The sequence below is a fragment of the Nelumbo lutea genome, chromosome 2, assembly GCF_056320005.1.
Source record: "Nelumbo lutea isolate HS-2025 chromosome 2, American lotus-T2T, whole genome shotgun sequence".
NCBI classification, from domain to species: Eukaryota; Viridiplantae; Streptophyta; class Magnoliopsida; order Proteales; family Nelumbonaceae; genus Nelumbo; species Nelumbo lutea.
Genome location: NC_142685.1, coordinates 85,308,938 through 85,329,953, shown reverse-complemented (window position 1 = coordinate 85,329,953; position 21,016 = coordinate 85,308,938). Strand labels below are relative to the sequence as shown.

Genomic DNA, 21,016 nt, shown 5'->3' with positions numbered 1-21,016 from the left:
CCACATTTGACCACCCACCCATGAACCCGTTGCCAATCCTTAGTTCTCCAAGTGCATTACAAGTTGTCAAAATGCTTGAAAATGTAGCTGTTTGGCATCGAGAACCCACCTAACATTTGGTAAAAAATATTTAAAGCAAGGCATTCCAGCGTTTATGGCATTCCTGCATACACATTCTCACATAAAACATCTTGAAATACAGTCAAGGAATGTTTGAAACTCCTACATTTTGAAGACAAGTCTACCATTCCAGTCCAAGCATATCCATCAGTAAAATACCCATTCTTATCACGTGAGAACAGATCTGGTGACCAGAAAAAATAACCCAGAGGCAGTACAGGCTGAAAGCATAGTCCCATAAGTGAACTGATTGGGAACAGACTAAGAAGAAGGCATTCTATAGAAGATTCTTCAGGAATCCTCATGTTTCAGGCTTTGGCTCCTGAAATGATAGCATTTGGACAAAGGGATTTCATCAAACAATCAGATGGAATCGTCCATTGCTGCACATTTATAATAGTATTCAATATTAACAGAGTTGGCAACTAAGACATCAGACTAAATAAGGGACATTTTGATGAAGTGTGAATGAATTGATTTGACCTATCCCAATGTGGGATTTTGCGTTCTGATTGGGTCACTAAGGTAGTCAACTGGGTTAAAAGATATGCTGATGGGAGTTCAAGGAGGGAGAGGGAAGATATACATCTAATAGAGAAAATTGGAAATTTTTCCGAGAGAGTTTGGCCATTGAGGATACTCATTTGATTCATGTCAGATTGTCAAGAGGATATCGAGAGAGTTCAAAGGTTGAAGGGATCACCAACAGCAGCAGAGAATCACTGGAGAGTGAGAGAGCGCAAAATGAGAATGGACAGCCTGCGACACAATTATGTATGGTGCTGCAGGTTGCAAGGCCCACTTTTCATTCTAAAAAAATGAGGCCCATGGCAAGAATTTTGTTAGCAAACACCATAGTGTAATTTATTCTTGCCCATTCTTATTCAAAATAAGTAAGAATTGAACAAAATGAGGCCCATGGCAGCAAACCAAAAATGGCCTAAACCACTATAACATTAATCTAGAGATTACTGGAACCTCTTAAATATGGGCTAGAAGAAATGTACAAGGTGCTCAAAGAAAGCATTGCACCCTTTTGCCATATGCACAAATATGATACACCATACCAAAAAGGCAAAAACTGCTAAAGACATCGAAGTATGAGCATATTATAAGCTTTTATGCACATGAGATGTCCTCTGCAATATCAAAAACTGTGAAGATATATACTGCAATGTCAATCCCCAGCTTATGGAATAAATTTACATGATACGTTACATCTCAGAAATGAATCTATCACTAATTATCCCAGTAATTTCTTAGCTGGGACATATGAAGCAGCAGTTCGTTCCTGCCCAAGCCAGTCACGCTGCTCGTCATGATCCATGGAGGAGGTTCCTGATAGTTTTTTCTGATAAGTTCTTGAAAATCCTTAATGTTCTCATCAGGCCGCTTTCTTTTACTTTTCTTCACTTTGTCACACTTGGTGAAGACAAATGTCAATGGGATCTAAAATATTACACGAAAGGCAAACCATAAGAGAGGGAGAAGAGGAATACAACTTGTGCCCCAACGTTTGAGTTATAAGAATTCCCACACTGCAAATTAAAAGGGAAACATAAAAGAGAGAGAGAGAGAGAGAGAGAGAGAGAGAGAGACGGAAAAGGCAGAAAAAAAGAGAAGTTTTAATTTAAGTTACAAGGGAGGACATACATTGTTGCGGCCAAGCCAATTAGCACAATCCAGGTCAATCTTCTGAGGAGGAATACTAGCATCAATCAGTAGTAAGACAGAAACCAAAGTATCTCTGTTAAGAAAATAACCCTTGGTGAATGATGACCAATCCATTCGAGCAGATTCTGGAGCATTAGCAAACCTGCAAGCAATGTCTCATCAATGAAATTATAAACGGACACCCTTCAATCTAACCAGAAATTATGCACAGATTCCTAGAGTGATACAATATGTTTAGATTCCAAGTGATCTATCGGCAGAACTTTGTCATCATGACTCACTTATACACAGGCAAACAAAACCCAATAGAGGTCAGGTACCTCTGAAACAGGAAGATTTCATTATTTTTAGCAACATCTCCAAGTTTATAAGGGAAGAAAATGAACCAAGGAGAAAGCTGTTATACTGGACTGCCATCCCAGAGTTGTGTATCTTGTTGGCTGAGATCTTTGTTTCTTCCTGCTTAACCCCTATATGGAGCATAGGTGGCTTCAAGGATTGAAGTATCGGTATTGTTTACACTAAATTTAAGGCTAAAATATCCATAAATAAAGCATAAGTACATATGAAATATCTATTTTAATGATATATATATAAAAATATATATTACAATTAATATACGGGATGCATTGATATTATATAATTTTATTGATCCATCAATTTGTAAATTATATAGATATTTACAAATTAGTACATGTAGAAAGCCATTTTTATGTTATTTTCTATTAAATCCAAGACATAAGACATAAGCAACTATAATAGTTTAATTATTATATCAACTATTTTTATTTACTATTTATTTTTAGCATTAACAAAAAAAATCAACTAAATATTAACTTCTCAAATGCGTGATAAACAATATTTTTATTTTTGTAAATAATAAATGTTGTTATTCAGTGTGAATTAAAATATTAATAACAATTTATAAAAATATGTAAAAGTTATAAGATGCATATCATGTGTAAATTCATAAATTTTCATTAAAAAAATAATTATTCTATTATTAGATTTTTATTTCTATAACTTTTTGAGATTAAAAATCATTCTTTTAAAAATTGTGGATTTGATAAATCATTTATTCTAATAATGTCTATAATGGGTTTGACCATGATATCAAAAAAAAAAAAAAAAAAAAAAAAACTTACAACTAATCAACCAATATCATACAAGAGGTGACTAATTAGGTGGTATTCATAAAAATTCATGGGGCTGCTTTGATTGATTATTGGTCAAAGCTCTTCCATTACCATGTTTTTCCAGTAGCATAGATTTTTCCCTTTTATAAAAGGCTGATTTTGAACATTGTATGTATTAAAAATAAATTTTATTATATTTCACTTTTTAACAAACCAATGGAAGATAGTTAATGGCTTGAGATTGAGGCTTGAAAGGTGTATTCAATGTTCGAGCGACGGGTGACTTGCGTTTGAGTCACACTGCCTACAATTTTTTGGTAGAGGAATTAAAGACATGTCGGTGCCCTATACATATCATGCTGTATTGTTGCGTATCAGTGGACACAGCGTGATACAGTACGATACAACCAATACTACACCACCAGCACAATACAAATGGCTGCTAATGTATCCATTCGTAGCACGCCCTATGCCATTCCCATTGGACACCAATACGATACGCTCAATATGGGTCGTATTGTATCGATATTTTGAACGCTGCTGGGTAGCCTGGCTCCATGCTTTCCATTGTAGGGAACTAATAATCATGGCTATTGATTGGAAAAAAGGTGGTTAGGTGGAGTTGGGAAGTATTTAACCTGAATAAATAAAATTATCAATTGGCTCTAGGCACACCAGTTGTATTTAGGAGTTAATGACCATATCAGTTCTGAATAGCCAGAAAAGAAAAACAGGGGCTCCGACCTCTTATTGTTTGTCTTCTTTCTGATACAAAACAAGGGCCACTCTCATTCTTTTCCAATTTTTATTTGCCACTAAATAGGGGTTCCACCTTATCTTTATCACCTACTTTTGTAATGTGAAACAAGAGCTTTGCTCCATTGTGTTTTCAGCTGTTTTAACATAAAAACAGAAGCTCCGCCCTGCTTTTTTTTCACTCCTTTTCTTATGCTAAACAGGGTCTGCTCCTCATTTTCTCCCATTTTTTTAACACAAACAGGGGCTCTGCCCTATTGTTTTTTCATCCTCTTTTTTATGCAAAATACTCCATGGTTTTTAAGTCTTTTTTGACATGAAAACAGGGGCTCTGCCCCACGTTGTTTTGGTAAGGTATTTGTGTTTGAATTCTGAAAGACTGAAACTCTGAAGATTTCTTTGTTAGCTCCAGTGTGGTAGTGTGCGTCTTCTTTATGCTAGTTTGATGGACATGGTTTGGCTTATAATTTGTTAACTCCTCACGTATGTCTTTATAATGGTGTTATTTTGTTGAATTATCATGTTCTTGGATGTGTATTAGGCCGAGCAAGCATCTCTCTCTCTCTTATTTTAGTATTTCTCATGAATTGCATGCTTGACTTAAATTATTGAAACTTGAAGTTGAAACTATAGGGGATTAGGGATTAGATAACATTATAATTCTTTTCCCTTAAAAACTTGGAGATAAGATCACAGGATAACTAAACATTCAATAGTAGATTAGTAGTATTGTAGATTTGTAAGATCATAGGGTCATTATTACCAACTACTTATATCATATCTATAGTTAGAAAATTAGTACCATATCATTTTTTCTATTCTTTTGAGAGGCTTAGGTATTTTTTATAGTTTTTTGACAACTTTTAGAATAATCAGAAAAAACCTTCTGGTTTACCATACAAAATTGATTCAAACCTCTTTACAATTTATGATATGATTACGGTTTTCAGAGCATTGGTCAAAATCACAGCTTTGTAACTCTAAAACCTCCCACAACCCATCCCTGAAGTCCTCTTTCTCGACTTGAGCGAATTCTGGATGCACTAACACCCAATCTATAGAGACTTTGCCAATGAAGGCCACTAACTTCCTCAAGCTCCAACTTTTGTTTTCAAAACACCTATTCCTTTTTCCTTCTAGATGCACCAACAAACAACAAACAGGATGCAACACCAGAGCAATCTAGCCTTCTTGATCCCTCTGATTCTTAGCCAGGCAGAAAATATTCGTAAGGAGAACTAGATTGACTGTATCTCACCACAAATAAGGCTGAAAATAATTTCCAGATGAAACCAGCCACATTCCACCAAATAAATAAATGGCTGACACACTCCTCTTGCTCCTTGCACAAGTAACAAATGCTAGCCATGCTGAAACCTCTGCCCTTGAGATGATCAATTGTTGTTGAGACACAAATAAAGGGAATACAAGTGTACAAGAAAAAGCCACATCAGCCTTTAAAGAATGTAACTAACAGCCAACCACTAGAACAAACTAACTAACAAACTGGACAAGTGGAGAGGCGGGTATAACAGAATTGTAACAGCAGTATATAAATAAGGAAAGGAAGCTAGGAGGAGATTATCGATTTGGGAATACAATCTCTCTCTCTCTCTCTCTCTCTCTCTCTCTCTCTTTCTCTCTCTCTCTCTCTCATTTAGGAGGCAGGCTCCCTCGAAAGAGTCCCCGAGTTGGGCAGTCCCTAACAAGTTGGTATCAGAGCCAAGATGCCAAGCACAAGGTCATCCGCAATGGAGAACAGAGTCGACAACATGGAAGGAGAAATGCAAAGAATATCGGCTGATGTCAAAAAAATCAAAGAAAGCTTCGCATCCTTGCTTGAACGACTGGCACAGGCACCACCTGCGCCGAATCAGGAAGAACACGGTGACACAAGTCATGAAGCGGATCAAGAACAACAAGAATCGAGTTTCCCATCTTCGCAGGGGGAAATCCCACATCCTAGCTTCTACGAACAGAAAGATACTTCGATTACCACGACACACAGGGACCTGATCGTGTCCCATTAGCTTCTACACACTTGGAAGAAGAGGCGATCGTTTGGTACCAGTGGTACCGGCGACGGCACCCAAGAGCCACATGGGCAGACTTCACCAACGCCTTAACCATGCGATTTGGAGTCTCGGCCTTTGAGACCTATGATGAAAGACTCGCTAAGCTACGACAGACCAGCTCCGTCCAAGATTATCAAATGGCGTTCAAAAGATTAGCTGTGCGCGTGCAAGGCTGGCTAGAAAACGTGCTTGTTGGCAGTTTTGTTGGTGGACTCAGGGAAGAATTGTGGCTGGAGGTAAAAGCCATGCAGCCCACCACCGTTCTTGAAGCAGCAACATTAGCTCGACTACATGAAGACAAACTAAACCAGGCAAGAAGGATTAATCAACCTCTGGGAGCTGCGACCATACCAGGTATACCGAACCCAGAACCAAGTATCTTGGGTAAACCGGAGCCCAGATCAGGAGTAGGAATCACAGGCAAGGACGCCAACTCTAGTTCAGGCCCCAGCTCAGCCAAGAGGTTAACCTAGGCTAAGATGCAAGCCCGACGGGAAAAGGGCCTTTGTTATGCATGTGGAGACAAATTCGGGCCGGGCCATCACTGTATGATCCCTCAAGTTTTCTTCCTTCAACCTGAAACCGAATATGTTGAGCAATCAACAGACATTGAAGAGCAATGGACAACCAAGAATGGGGGCAATGGACAAAGGAATACCCGAAAGTATCCTTGCAAGCCTTGACTGGTCTTGCTTCTTCTCAAACTATGAGAGTAACCGGATTGGTACAAGGGCGCCACGTGTCGGTTCTGATAGACAGTGGCAGCACCCTCAATTTCATTACCCAAACATTGGTTAGACAACTAGGGATTCCGGTCCAACCATGTACAGCCTTCCGGGTGCACATAGCTAATGGGAGCAACCTGGTGTGCGACAGTACGTGCACAAAATTAAAGATGAAGATACAAGGACATGAGTTCGAGGTAGATCTGCACCCCCTGGAAATCAGTGGAGCAGATGTAGCTCTCGGAGTCCAATGGTTAAGGCAACTAGGGCCAGTGATATTTGATTGGGCCCGCCTCACCATGGATTTTCAAGTGGGCAGCTCACAGGTGCATATTCAAGGGCAGCTATCCAAGGGTCCAGGACCCATTAGTCTCGCCTCCCTAGGGAAACAGGCAATAGACCTAGCCCACATCATATTAATGCAGATAGACTCCCACGAGAACGGCCCCATTCTAGCCCAAGGAAGCAGATCCGAAGAAGGCCGCACACAACTACATCAGCTACTTCAGAAGTTTTCAATGATCTTCCAAGAACCTAAGGAACAGATTTCAGGTGGATACGCAAAGGGAATCACATCAAACCAGAGGCATTGGTGGTATGGTCAAGTCTCCCAATTGAGGATGCAACTTGGGAACCTTACTTGGATTTACATAATAGATTTCCACATATTGACCTTGAGGGCAAGGTCACTATCAAGGGAGGAGGGACTGTTGAGACACAAATAAAGGGAATACAAGTGTACAAGAAAATGCCACGTCAGCCTTTAAAGAATGTAACTAACAGCCAACCACTAGAACAAACTAACTAACTGGACAAGTGGAGAGGCGGGTATAACAGAATTGTAACAGCAGTATATAAATAAGGAAAGGAAGCTAGGAGGGGATTATCAATTTGGGAATACAATCTCTCTCTCTCTCTCTCTCTCTCTCTCTCTCTCTCTCTCTCATTCAGGAGGCGGGCTCCCTCGAAAGAGTCCCTGAGTTAGGCAGTCCCTAACAATTGTCAAAACACTTTCCATAACAATAAGACAGGCCAATGCCGCTACTCTCGGGGGGACAGGATTGCCCCAAGCTCTACCAATCTGATAAAATTCCATTTGAATTCCAATATATAGCTGCATAAAATGACTTAACAGAAAATTTACCATTAGAGCATTCTTTCCACTACAGCTCATCTCTTGACTGATCTGAAATCCAACTTTTTCCAACTTCTCCAGCTTCATCAAACTCCACCTCAAGCAACCGTCTCCTAAATTTTGAGCACCAAATCAGCTGCTCCCCAAGTCTCTCATACCACCGGCTTATGGATATTTCATGATCAGACAATCTCTACAGTCTTGGACATAACTCATTCAACTTCCCAACCCCAGACCACCCATCTTCCTAAAACCTTATCCTAACACCATCCCCCATAAGGAACCTGATGCAATAGAACTGGAACAAACTATCACAAGACAGAGAGATGAAAAGAGAGAGAAAAGAGAGAGAAATCCCAAGGAATCACTCCAAAGGTCCTAGAATCACTTGAGGGTTTGTAGGAATCACTCCATACAGCAAACTTGCAAGAAGAAAGAGGAAGAAAGAAGGAAGAAAGAGAGAGAGAAAGGAGGAGAAAAGGAGAAAAGAAAAGTCAGGTTCGAATTAGGTAAAAGTTACTCTCCCTCGGCCAGACATGTTTTTATATTATTAATATAATGAAAAAGACACATGTGCCCTTATTTAAGTGAGGGACACTAGTTCTAATATAATATTACAGATCAGCAACCTCAACATAAGTATAAAGACAGAAATATCCCTACACTAACACACCATAATAACAAAAAAGCTACTCCTTGTTTTGTGCATCAAGAAAGATAATAACTTCCTACCTACTAATGCAAATAAACTGAAAATTGAAAGAGAAGCACTACTAAGCTAGAGGAACAAAATGCTATAGCCCAAGTTTTCTGAAGCAGTACCACATCTGGCCTGAATTTTCTCATATTGCACACCACTGCCCTCCTCTCCTCCATTAAACCCCTGGCATTCCAACTCAGCAGCTTCATCCTTGTTTCACCCCCTTCCCCTAAAGCTCTCTTCTTTTCACTTTCCTCACTTCTTACCCTTTCAAAATGTTCAAATGCTCTCCAACCACCCCTTCCCCTCCCAGAAAAAAGAGACCAAGGGATTTTCCAACCTCCACATGCCTTCCAACTATGTTCTCAATATCCACTTTTCTGTTCACCACATTCAACACCCTGCTGCTTCTTCTCCCTCCTTATCCACTTGCACTTCGATATCTCCCCTAACTCCCTAACCAATCTCCCCTACTTCAACCACTTTTATTGATGAACGAACAAAAATTTATTAACCAAAAGGATAAAGAGCTACAAGAAACCCAAGGAGCGAGATGCGACCTCTCCTTTAAGAGACTGATCACAGTTTCTCAAGCTCAACTATAGCATGAATTACAAAGTATCCCAGAATAAAGAATCCTGAGAAGCCCCTTGTTTAACAAGTGAATCAGCCATCACATTTTCTAATCTACCCACCCATTGAACTCGCTATCATGTTCCTTGTTAACCATTTAACTTTTTTCAGGAGGTCTCTATAGCCTCAAATTACATAATCCAGGTTCAGCTGAGAGTCACCTTCAATTAGCAAATGCTCTACCCCTATCTGATTTGCAAACTGGATTCCCTGTACAGCAGTTAGTATCCCAGCCCTTGTAGAGTCTCCTATTCCCACCAGGCCTGAAATAAGGATATGATTCTGTTGTCCTTATTTCTCAGAAACCCTCCTATGCCCAAAGGTCCTGATTTACCCCAACTACTCCCATCAAAGTTCAGCTTCATAACATCCTCCTAAGGCAGCATCCGCTCTACAATAATTCTGTTCTTCCTGGTGGAAGTATCAGCCACTGCTAACCAACTCCACCAAAGATCATCAAACAAATAATTGTCAAAAAAGTTTTAAGGTTCTCAACCACTGAATTGCCCCTGTCAAAATACAATCCTTAACTTTAGAAACGCTTCTGTCCTTTGCTAAGAAGATTTTGGCATTCCTCTCTTCCCAAACAATCCACAAGAGAGATGCTCTGATGTACTTCCACATAAATCTCCTTCTCTTGGTGTGCCACCCAAAAAAAGATGGATTAAACAACATGATAATATCAGATTTCGAGTTCCACCTACATCCAAACAATACAAAGATCCAATTCCATAAATCTGAAGCTAGGGGTGAGCATTGTTGGGTTAAAACCAAAAAACCGAACTGAAAATTTCAGTTTTGATTTTTTTGGTTTGATTATTTCAGTTCGGTTAATTCGGATTTACAGAAGTTCAGTTACAGTTTCGGTTTTCAGGTTTGGAAATCCAGCTAACTGAAAAAACTGAATAAACTTTATTATTTATACATAATATATAATATGTATGTACTAATATATAATACATAAGTAATCTCTATCATAAAATACATTATATTATGTATTAAAATATATACATATCATAAAATACATTAGGGGATAAACACCAAAAAGGTCTCTTCTTTTGCAAGTTTTCCAAAGAATTAATCTTACCATAGTAAACTTCCTGGAAAAAAACAACTTTGGGGGGGAATAGGTCTAGTCCAAGCTTCTTTAAATGGGAAAACCCATGGAGCAGAGATAGAGCAGAGGGATTTGAAGAAAGAGGAACAACTAAGGTACCTTTAGGAACAATTAAGGTCTACTTGACATCCCTCAACTCTTCTCTCCACCATTCCTCAACCTTATGCACAAAATCCAGGTGTGTTAACTGCATATTTTTAAATCTAAAGGGCTTGAATCCAAATCCAAGAGTTTCCTAGCCCAACTCTATAGGATAGAGGTCAGAGGTAACTCTAGTCTAGGCAAAGCTTTAGCAACCAATCCCCTCCAATAGGCCTCCTATTCTTCATTAAAGAGAAGCTATGAGCAAGTTAGGTTTTCTTAGAAATTAGACCATGTAAAGTTGGCTTATGCAAAGGGATATCCTCAAGTTAACAAGTGTTGATGAGGTCATTGAACTTCCTCATACTGGTTGTAATGGTCTGTTGGGGATAATTTGACTCATTTGTAAATCGTATTACATTAAAATCTCCACCCAAACACCAAGAGCCTTCCCATAACCCTTGGATTCCATAAAGTTCCTCACACAACTCATTCCTCTCTCTATAATTATCCGGCCCATACACATTGATTAACACCCAAGTAAAACCATCCTCCGCCATCCTTAACTTTAGGGATGCAACAAAGCTACATACTAGTCCCTCTAATGGTTCTACCACTGTTAGACAGTGTATGCCCTTAGCTCCAATCAGAATGATGTACATTATGACATTTAATGTAAATGAATAAAGTACATATTTGATTCATGTAATTATGGTGTTTCTATTTAATACCCTTAAACTGGACACATATGAGACTCGTGTTAGTTTAGAATCTTCATAGCTATTGGATAAATCTGGGGAGATTTATCCTGCCAAGGCTGACACTGATGTGCCACCAGGATGAGACCTGAGGTACATGTAGTGTAGGTTTTCTTGAAACCCTGAACCAAACCAGAATTCCAGTATTGCCCTGGACCTTGGAGATAGATGGGCAAAACTGAAATGTTACACCTAACCCCTAGACTCGATTATGATACTGCACTAGGTATCGGATTGGACTGTCTTTGATATGCCAATCAGTGAGATCCTTAGAGGGGGTCAAATCCTGGGTATGTTGGGACAATCTGAGAATTCATCTGAGTGGGTGATCATAGTGACAGGATCAACCCCTTTGTCGGACAAAGTGAATGATCGGGGATGCACTCTCTCTAATGGAAACCAAAATTGTCGGCAATTGATTTCAACTGTTGAAATTTCTTTTGCAAAATATATTTATATAGAGATATACATATATATTATGGTTTCGAAATGTTTGCAAAAGGTTTTAATTCCCGGGATCCATGTGAGTAGAGAATGCAGCACTGTACCTTGCAGCCGGGAGAGAGGTCCTCTCTTGTCGGGCAGTGTTTGATCATTATGGGTTGAGAGGTTAAGTGTAAGACCATTGAGGGTAATACCTGATGGGCTAATCTTGCATTTGCCCACAATCCTTGGGTTTTTATAGGGTGGTTTGACCCAAGGACCATTTAGTGTAAATGTTGGGCCCATTAAGAGCCAATGGTGATGGACTCAGTGGTTCACTATCTCCTATAGTAAATTCAGCCAGGCCTTGTAACAAAGGCTGGGCTGAACCCATGTGGCTGATGTATAGATCAATGTTTGGGTCCCACACCATACAAGGATAACCAACTAGGCAACAGTTTGGAGGGTAAGTGAGCAGATGGACTTAAAGAGCCTAAAGCCCAATCCGAACTGGCTTAATGAGATTAATTAAAAAGGGGCGGTTCTAGGATTTAGATTAGCAAATAGGATAAGGGATTACCCCTATCCACTCAGAGAGAGTCCAGATCCAAATAAAGATTTGGATCAAGAAACTCCTAATTAGATTAGGAGGGTTTATCTTTATCTGCAGATAAGATAAGGGATTATCCTTATCTCTTAAAGAGAGTCTAGATCCAAATACAAGATTTGGATTAGGAAACTCCTAATGAGATTAGGAAACTCCTAATGAGATTAGGAAAACCTCTCTTTAAGGCTATAAATAGGAGAGCAGGGCGAACCCTCAAAATACAACAAAAATCATCTAAGTGACTGCTGATTTCCGGAGAAAGACAACACAGTTTGACTGCACTGTCTCTTTCTCTCCTGCTCTTGCCGCCATACCAGTTCGATCTCCACCTGTGGGGGCGATCAGTATTGATCTTGAACTGTTACTGATTTAAGTTGGGTGGTTAATCTCTGTTTCTTCCTTCCTTTAGCTTCATTTCGAGCTCTATTAACCTGTTTTGGACTGTGGTTGTGATTCGGAATGTCTGAGAAGGCTGATATCATTCCTGTAAAGTTTGATGGAACTAACTACAACATATGGAAGTTCCATTTTGACTTCTTTGTTTCAGGGAAAGACCTAGAGGGATATTTGAATGGGAAGGTTACTAAGCCAGATGAAACAGATGAAGGGTTGAGAGAGCCATCACATGGACGCCCAAAGATTGCGGAATAAGGGGCGAATTTAAAAAAAATTTCTCTCCCTTCAACTGGGAATCACATTCCCTATTTAGAAAATCATATTTTCAAGGATAAATCTTGAACCTTAAACTGAACCAGATCTGAACCAAAAGGAATGGGAGAGAATGATACCTAATACGGAGAAGCAATATCTCCCAATGAAGGTGTTCACGCCCAAGGAAGGATCCAAAGACTGCTCCCACTGAAAATGGTGCAGTGCAGGATGGAGCAGAATCAGTAGTGTTCTTCCCCAAGAACTCTGTCCTTCGCAAGAAACAGCAGGATGGAACGTGAGCACAGCTTCCTTTTCAATCATTTCTCAAAGAATTGATGTCAAGATCCAATCTTGACTTCTCCCACAGCTGGAGATCGAACTGGCAAACAGGGCGGCAAGAGCAGGGAGGCGGCAAGAGAGTATTCGCAGGGTGCAGAATTCTCTCTTCTTGATTTCAGCACTAAAGAGGATCTGATGTGTTTCTTGGTCTCCCTCAAGGCTGCCGCCCCCTCCTTCCTTTTGTTAACTTGAAAAGATCAGCTCCTAATCCCATTAGGAGGTGCTTATCCAAATCATATTTGGATCAGCTTTCTCTTCTAATGATAAGGATAAACCCTTATCTTATCTGCAGATTAGATTAGCTTTATCCTAATCTTATTAGGAGGTTTCTAGATCTGAATCACATTCAGATCTGGACTCTCTGAGTGGATAGGATTAAGACCCTATCCTAACTGCTAATCCATCTCAGAATTCGCCCCTTTAATTAACTAAATTAATAGCCCAGTTCGAAATGGACTTTAGGCCCATTAAGCTTATGTGCTCACTTAACCTTCCTAACTGCTGCCCAGTTGGGCTTCCTTGTATGGCGTGGGACCCAAGCATTGATCTACACATCAGCCACATGGGTTTGGCCCAGCCTTTGTTACAAGGCCTGGTCGAATACACTGTTAAAGACAGTGCACCCCCTGAAACCCATCAAATGGGCTCTATGGGCCCAACACTTACCCTAAGTGGTCCCTGGGCCAAGCACCTTGTAACACCTAGGGACTGTGGGCAGATGCAAGATTAGCCCATCAGGTATTATCCTCAATGGTCTTACACTTAACCTCTCAGCCCATAATGATCTTACACTGCCCGACAAGAGAGGACCTCTCCCTCGGCTGCAAGGAACAGTGTTGCACTCTCCACTTATATGCATCCCGGGAATTATAACCTTTTGCAAACATTTTAGAAACCATAATATATATACTTTTATATCTCATATAAAATATATTTTGCAAAACAAATTTCAACGGTTGAAATCGGTTGCCGGCAGTCTTGGTTTCCAACAGTGAGAGTGCATCCCCGATCATTACCTTTGTCCGACAAAGGGGCTGATCCTGTCACTATGATCACCCACTCAGATGAATTCTCGGATTGTCCCAACATACCCAGGTTTTGACCCCCGCTAAGGATCTCACTGATTGGTACATCAAAGACAGTCCGATTCGACACCTAGTGCAGTATCATAATCGAGTCTAGGGGTCGGGTGTAACTTTCCAGTTTTTGCCCATCAATCTCCAAGGTCCAGGGCAATACTGGAAATCTGGTCCAGTTCAAAGATTCAATTAATCCCACACTGTATGTGCCTAGGGTCTCACCCCGGTAGCTGAGACAAGCCACCCCAACCGACTTGGTGGCACCACAGTGTCAGCCTTGTCAGGATAGGTCTCCCCAGACCGACCCACTGGCTGTGAACATTCAAAACTAACACAAGTCTCAATAAGTGTCCAATTTAAAGGTAATACACAGAAACATACCAAGGGAACATGAATCAAATATGTACTTTTATTCATTTACAATAAACTCATAAAGTACATCAATTTTGATTGAAGCTAAGGGCATACAAAACTGTCTAACAACAGATACCAAGGCTTATTCACAATGGAAGTTGGATAATAGGAAAATAGTTTCTTGGATACTCTAACTCAACTATTTCTCATATTGCAGTACCCATGAGAAGAGTGCATACTATTTACGAGATGTATGCATACTTGAAGAAGGTGTACCATTTTTTTTTATCAGTTTGAAGAAGGTGTACCATCAATCCAACATGTCTAGACAGTATCAGATTGAATCTGAGATTTTTGTTTATTGCCAGTGAGATAAGATTCAGGAATATTATGCCAGTTTCATTGACTTGTGGGCAGAATATGAGCTTGTCCATACAGATCCTGCAGAATGTGTCAAGTATCTCCAGTAGCACTTTGAGAAGAGAAAAGTGAATCAATTCCTTATGAGACTTAGACCTAAATATAAGATAATCAGGTCTAACATTCTGAATAGAAGAACTTTTCCAGATTTGGATTCAGTGATGGATGAACTATTGAGGGAGGAGACTAGACTCTTAACTGCTGCAAATATTGATGGGAAATCAATTGACTCTGGGGCTGACATAGCTTTTGTTGTTCAAGGAAACAAGAAACCTGGTGCTAAGGACTTCTCCAAAATAATCCATAAAAAAAAAAGGACTTCTCCAAAATACAATGTTATGAATGCAAGGGGTTTGGTCACATTGATCTTCATTGCAAGAAAAAGAATGTCTGCACTTATTGTAAGCAGAATGTTCGGTTAGGCCATCTTAAGGTGCCCAGAAGAAGCACCAGCCACGTAAATATCAAGTGATTGAGAGACAAACCACTGATATCTCCTCTATCAAGGTCAATTCCATTGCCTTTAGTTCCTTCAACTTCCAGTGGACTTTCATCCCTTCCCAATTCGCCCTTGGGTTACTCCCCTCCCACCATTCCTTAACCTTCTCAATAAATCCATTAGAACTTAAACCACATATTCTCAAATTGGAAAAGCTCTCTTGACACTAGGCTTTCCCATGGTGAATAAAAATCTATCCAATTTAGAACAAATTGGGTTAGCTGCATATTGGACCAAGTGAAAATGCTATGAGAGAGAGTCAACTCCTTAAGCTCAAAAGTATCATTAAGGGGTTATATGGCTGAAAACACTCGGGCAAAGATGGGGATTCTTGGAACATATTTATATGACCATGGCTGAGAATCAGATGCCCTCGGTTTTCTCTTTTAGTTTGGTCAAATTGGAAACAATTAAATGAAGCTCTCTGTTTCCTCTTCCAGTTCAATATATTTGAAGAGCTACAAACCGAATATAGATGAGAGGCTTAACGGTGGCTTTGAGGCTCTCTATTTTATCACACAGAAGAGACCACTGAACATGTGCTTATAGCTGCTATCCTCTTATTGGGCCTAGTATTGGCTACTGTGGTAAAACTACAGCAGATCCAGACTCCAAACATTATATCTTCAAATTAACTCTTCTTTAATTGCAATAACAGTAGCTCTATTTATAGACTCAGCATATGAAATCAAATGCCCTTTACAGTCTCCAATTGGACTAGGAAATTGACCCAAATCAACTTCTAATTGCTTTAAAACTAAGACAATTCCATAAGTAACCCATATGGACAATGGGAACTCTAACTCTGATAATACTTTCCTAATTCCACTAAAACTAACTTAATTTAAAGACACCAGAAATTACTAAAAATAGTAAACTATAAGTTTACTAAAATAATAATTACAAAAAAATACTATAATGGTAAGACTGAAAGTTACATAAATAGTAATTTTGAAACAACAGTAAATTTCTGGATACTTAAAATCCTATTCCTAAGACTCCCATAACTTCAATAAAAAGTTGCAGCTTAAGTAGGCTCAAACTGATCTAACCAAGTACATACTATTGCGTCATACTTGCTCTGCTTATACTTGCTTTTATTAAACTCTCTTAACATCTGTCTAGAGTCTCTAGACTACTTTGTTGGGTAAATCTATGCCTAATCTCAAACTAACAAATTGAAGGCTTTCTGACCAAAATCCAGCTTGTTTAGGCTCACTTCATCCACCTAATTAGTGCTGTTTGGGTCGGTTGTGCATCACACCTCTCTTTTTATTGATCAGCGGCATCAGCCATGTATCATAGTTTTAGCAAAAGGGGCATCATATTTCAATCAAATTTGACAGTCAGTGGAAGAGGGGGGAGAAATTTGAATAAGATAGTATATAGAGAAAGGAAAGAAAGGGAAAAAACCCTACTTTCTCCAACAGAAACGTAGGAGAAAATTGTACCCCCCCCCCCAACGATGACAATACTCATTTCAATATTGCCTTTTAAAATGATGTTTTTTTTGTAACAAATAGTGAAATTAAAGCAGCAAGCTACATTAGCTCAGAGAATCGCCACATGAAAATATAAAAATAAAGAAAGAAGAAAAGACCACTGGAGGGAGGAATTAGAAAACAAGCGACAGAAGATTTAAACGAACCAGTAAACTGCACAACTCAACTGCAGCTTCAAGACTAAGTGCAAAGGAGAAGGATAGTAAACCCAACAAAATACTGGGATGCATTTCCTCTACTCTCCAAGAAGATATAATATGCATTGGATTGGGAGGTTCAGTAATCTCAAAATTAGAATTTATTTGTTGTCGTCACTATGAACTTGTAGTTTCCAAAAATATATATACCCTGGTTATCCATGTAGCAAAATATTATTCAAACTAAAAATAATTGGATTTCAGAACAATGTACGAGATTGGCTCATTACCTCAAAATTTTACATGACCAGACACCACTATCCAATCAGATTGAAAAGAAAGATACGCAGCATGCCAGTTAGGTTAATGCTAGTCAATATGAACAGATGGTCTCTTGGAAGGTGTCAAGACTTACCCGTAACCAGGTAAATCCACAATATACCAGCTTCTGTTTACTAAGAAATGGTTTATAAGTTGGGTCTTCCCTGAAAAGTTATCACAAGTTTCTCAGAAAAAAAAAAAAACAAACAAAAATGAAAATGAAAAGAAAAAAGAAACCAAAAATTCAGTTAAGATAAAAGTTCCCAAAAAAAAGACAAGGAATATAACAAAACCTGGTTTCTTTGAGGTAAGTGCAACTTCTTTCATCCGAACAAGGGCATTAATGAGCGACGATTTTCCAACATTAGATCGACCCAGCATCGCAAACTCGGGACGATCATCTTTGGGGCAATCCTTGGCTTTTCCGCTGCTCTTCACGAACTGAACCTCCTTAATTTGGGCATGACCGGCATAAGGACCCAACACAATGTTCGAACCAGAAAGAATCATGTCTTCTCTCACTTCTTCTTGTTCCACTCCCGGAGGGACGAAAAGGGCCTTCTTGATAAACTTGACGGTGTCTGAAACAGCCGGTTTCGAAGTCTTTGCGGCAGAGATGACATGGTTGGGGTTCTGCTGCACTTGATCTGGCGACTGCGAAAAGAATTTTTGCAAGGAGAATATGATAGGAAGCTTTATAGAAAATGTGGGAGAGGACGAGAAAAATAACGGCTGTTGGAGACTGATCAGTCGGTTTTGCAGTAGCATTTCTTCGCTTTGAAGGTTGTAATGTAAGCTCAATTCAATTCAGAGGTTCGGAGGCACTTCTTTCAGTCACAGTTTGTGAAGGCTTCACCCTTCAGCTATAGTTTGTGTCCTTCGGGAAGGTTTCGTTCGGATTTGGTCTAAAATTGCAAAGAAGCCCATGGAATCTATAGAGGTCAGAAATGTGATTGGATTGGCAAGTAGGGTTATTCATGGACCGGACCTGGTTGGGTTCGGGCCGAGCTTAGCACCTATAGTTCGGGTTATAAGCCCCGAATTTCAGGTCTATTACTTTTTAGGGCAAAGTTTAGTTAATTGACTAACTCTATCTTTACTATTTGAAAATTGACCAACACCACCCCTATTATTTTTGGCAATTGACTAATCATTTTTTGTCAATAACATATATCAACGGAAATATGAAAAATACTATTCTACCCTCCAATTTTCTTTGAATTTTGAAAAAAGTGTATCTCTCCCTCTCCCGCCCGTTCTCTTCTTCGGAACTGCCAAAACCGCCAGAACTTAGATCTCTCCCTCTCCCTTTCATTATCTTCTCTAGAACCGCTAGAACCACCCAAAATGTTATATTTTTCAATTCTTTCCATATGCTGATCATCTATGCTAGAGCCCATTCTGATTGGAAGTTTTGGTGTCGATACTTCTAAAAGATTCAATTTTGGTATCGTTGGCTTTGTTACAGGTGGCAGTTGTAATTGAATCATTGATCCTTTATCCAAACCAAAGAGGAAGTCAGGATGGGTTCTCTCCTTATGGCTTAATGAACTTAATTGGGATGCTCTGTATCTACGCAATCATATGTAACCACGAGGGTATGTTGTTGAGGTTATCAGGGGCAATGGTTGCTTGGGAGGGTTATTTCGATGCATTGGATACAGATTATGATCATAGAGCATCGAATATGGGCGTTAGTAGATCCTTACGTGAAGAATGACTTCAAGATGTGTTCAAGTGGAAGCATCTATAAAGGGTGTTAGGGAAGTAGTTTGGGGTTCAAGAGCGGGCTCCGACATAAAACCAAGACAAAATAGACAAAAAAATGGAGCTCAATTCTGTTTCAGAGTTGGAAGTTCATTAGATCAAGACAAAAAAGACACATCGCAGGCAGATCTTCTCTAAAACCAACCGGCACAAATTAGTTATGTTTCAGAAATCAGTTATGTAGAGGGTGTTCAAGCAAAGAGTGGACTTCTGTTCTGTTTCAAAGTTGGAAGTTGATAAAATCAAGACAAAAAAGACACATCCTAGGCAGATCTTCTCTACAACCAAAAGATACAAACTAGTATCAATCACTCACAAAATGCAACATTAACATGCTCTGGGTGAAACCAAATACCACTAGGCGAGAGTAGTGAGTAGAAAATATAGGTTTTTGAGGGAGAATTTTCTTGCTTACCTTGTTGTAAGTGGTACTGTCTTCTTCAATGGTCGGACTGATTTTGTGCCGATAGCTTTTACTAGTAATTTCTAGCCCTTGGAAGATAATCCTTGTACCACCATTATTGGTTGCACCCAAACTTATAATTTTTGTCAGGTTTTATTTTGAAATAGGAACTTAGTTCCTGGGTTTTCATCGGAACTGAGGATGTTGGAACTAAGACCTCTTAGTTTCAAAACTAAGATCGACATCTCTGCTCCTAGGTTTTTGTTTGAAACAGATAAAGAAGTAATGAAGAAGAAAGGTTTTATGGATGGTATTTTAGGAACAAAAGTCAAAGGGTATTTTTAGGAATGAGTGGAAAGGGTATTTTAGGAATGAGTGGAAAGGGTATTTTAGGAAATTTTAATAAAAATATCAGTCACGTGATGTCACATGTAATGGAAAGTTAACGGATGATAAAAGTAAGGGTAGAGCTAGTCAATTGCCAAAAACAATAGGGGTAGTGTTAGTCAATTTTCAAATAGTAAGGGTACATTTAGTCAATTAGCTAAACCATAAGGGTAGTTTAAGAAACTTACCCTTACTTTTATTATTCAAAAAATTTTAAAAATAAAAAATAAAAAAAAGTATAAAACAAATAAAGTCAAATGGGGTTCCACGATGAAATAAAAATAGAAAAAGAAAAATAAGAAAAACCAAAAATATAATTATGGGGGATTCTTGTGATGGTTTCTTCTTGATTTGTTTTGCTTATTAATATGTTTGTAGTTAATTGAAGAATACTTTTTTGTGCTTATGTTCATTTGGAACCACATGTGGGCCCCTACCTATTGGGCCATGAGAGGGGTGCCTAACCCCTTCCCTCTCCCATCCACATGTTACTTAGATTGACTCAACTAGTGCCTTGGGCCTTGGAATCACAATGAAAAATGATTTTTTATGCAAATTCCTAGAGATCCCATCACCTCCATTTCACTTAGCTGATGGGTGGCAACTACAAATCAGTGCAAGAAAGTCATTTTCCAAAGCTCACACATTTTGCTCATTGCCTCCCTGTTTAATTTCTGTTGTTAATTTAAGTATTGTTCTAACACCACAATCACATCTTAAATTTTTTTATGATATCAGTGTTCCATACTTATGTCTTGTCAAATTTAATGCTATTGATTTTTATAATTTGTTTAAATATACCATTAGTATAACTTAGAAGTTGTCATACTCTACAAGTATCTACTTAATATTTAGTGTTGTTCTAGATATGCATCATTTTGAAACAAGTAGGCTAAGCATGTATAAATATATGGGTATTATAATTGCTAAAAAATGATGTATGATGTTGTATGATTTGATGTGTACTAAAACCAAATATGCAGTAGATAATTCTACCAACTAGATGAGCACAAAGCGAAAGGACGAACTCATGCACCGAGGAGATCTACAAGTAGAAAGTAATTAGAGGCCTAATGAAGAGGTCTCCAAGAAGGCACTCCAACGCTTATGTCAGTAACAGGGTGATGAAATCAGTCGAGCCGAGTTGTAGAGGGCGAACTGGTCCAAACTGAGGAGAATAGTAAGAGAGATAGAGAATTCAAAGAGTTGAAGGTCCT

The 21,016-nt window shown here is 39.0% G+C and overlaps 1 protein-coding gene across 2 annotated transcripts; it reads right to left on the bottom strand.

Annotated features, from left to right (window-relative positions):
- Window positions 1-1,202: 1,202 nt before the first annotated feature.
- Window positions 1,203-18,191, bottom strand: EMB2001 (P-loop containing nucleoside triphosphate hydrolases superfamily protein). Of its 2 annotated transcripts, none has more exons than XM_088971727.1 (4): window positions 17,536-18,191; window positions 17,337-17,406; window positions 1,774-1,936; window positions 1,203-1,658 (listed from the first exon to the last, which is right to left on the bottom strand). In XM_088971727.1, exons 1-4 carry the CDS (start codon window positions 18,008-18,010, stop codon window positions 1,578-1,580), a joined length of 789 nt encoding a protein of 262 aa, XP_088827853.1. In that variant the 5' UTR covers window positions 18,011-18,191; the 3' UTR covers window positions 1,203-1,577. The 2 variants fall into 2 exon arrangements, with proteins under 2 accessions (XP_088827853.1, XP_088827852.1); XM_088971726.1 differs by having other exon boundaries at window positions 1,203-1,569; window positions 17,536-18,167.
- Window positions 18,192-21,016: the final 2,825 nt, after the last annotated feature.

Bases quoted from the DNA above. Each gene is read 5' to 3' on its own strand.
- EMB2001 (XM_088971726.1), bottom strand. From the start codon at position 18,010: ATGCTACTGCAAAACCGACTGATCAGTCTCCAACAGCCGTTATTTTTC. The intron at 17,407-17,535 runs GTTTTGTTATAT...ATAACTTTTCAG, and splicing joins ACTTACCTCAAAGAAACCAG to GGAAGACCCAACTTATAAAC. The intron at 1,937-17,336 runs GTAAGTCTTGAC...CATTGCTTGCAG, and splicing joins GTGGATTTACCTGGTTACGG to GTTTGCTAATGCTCCAGAAT.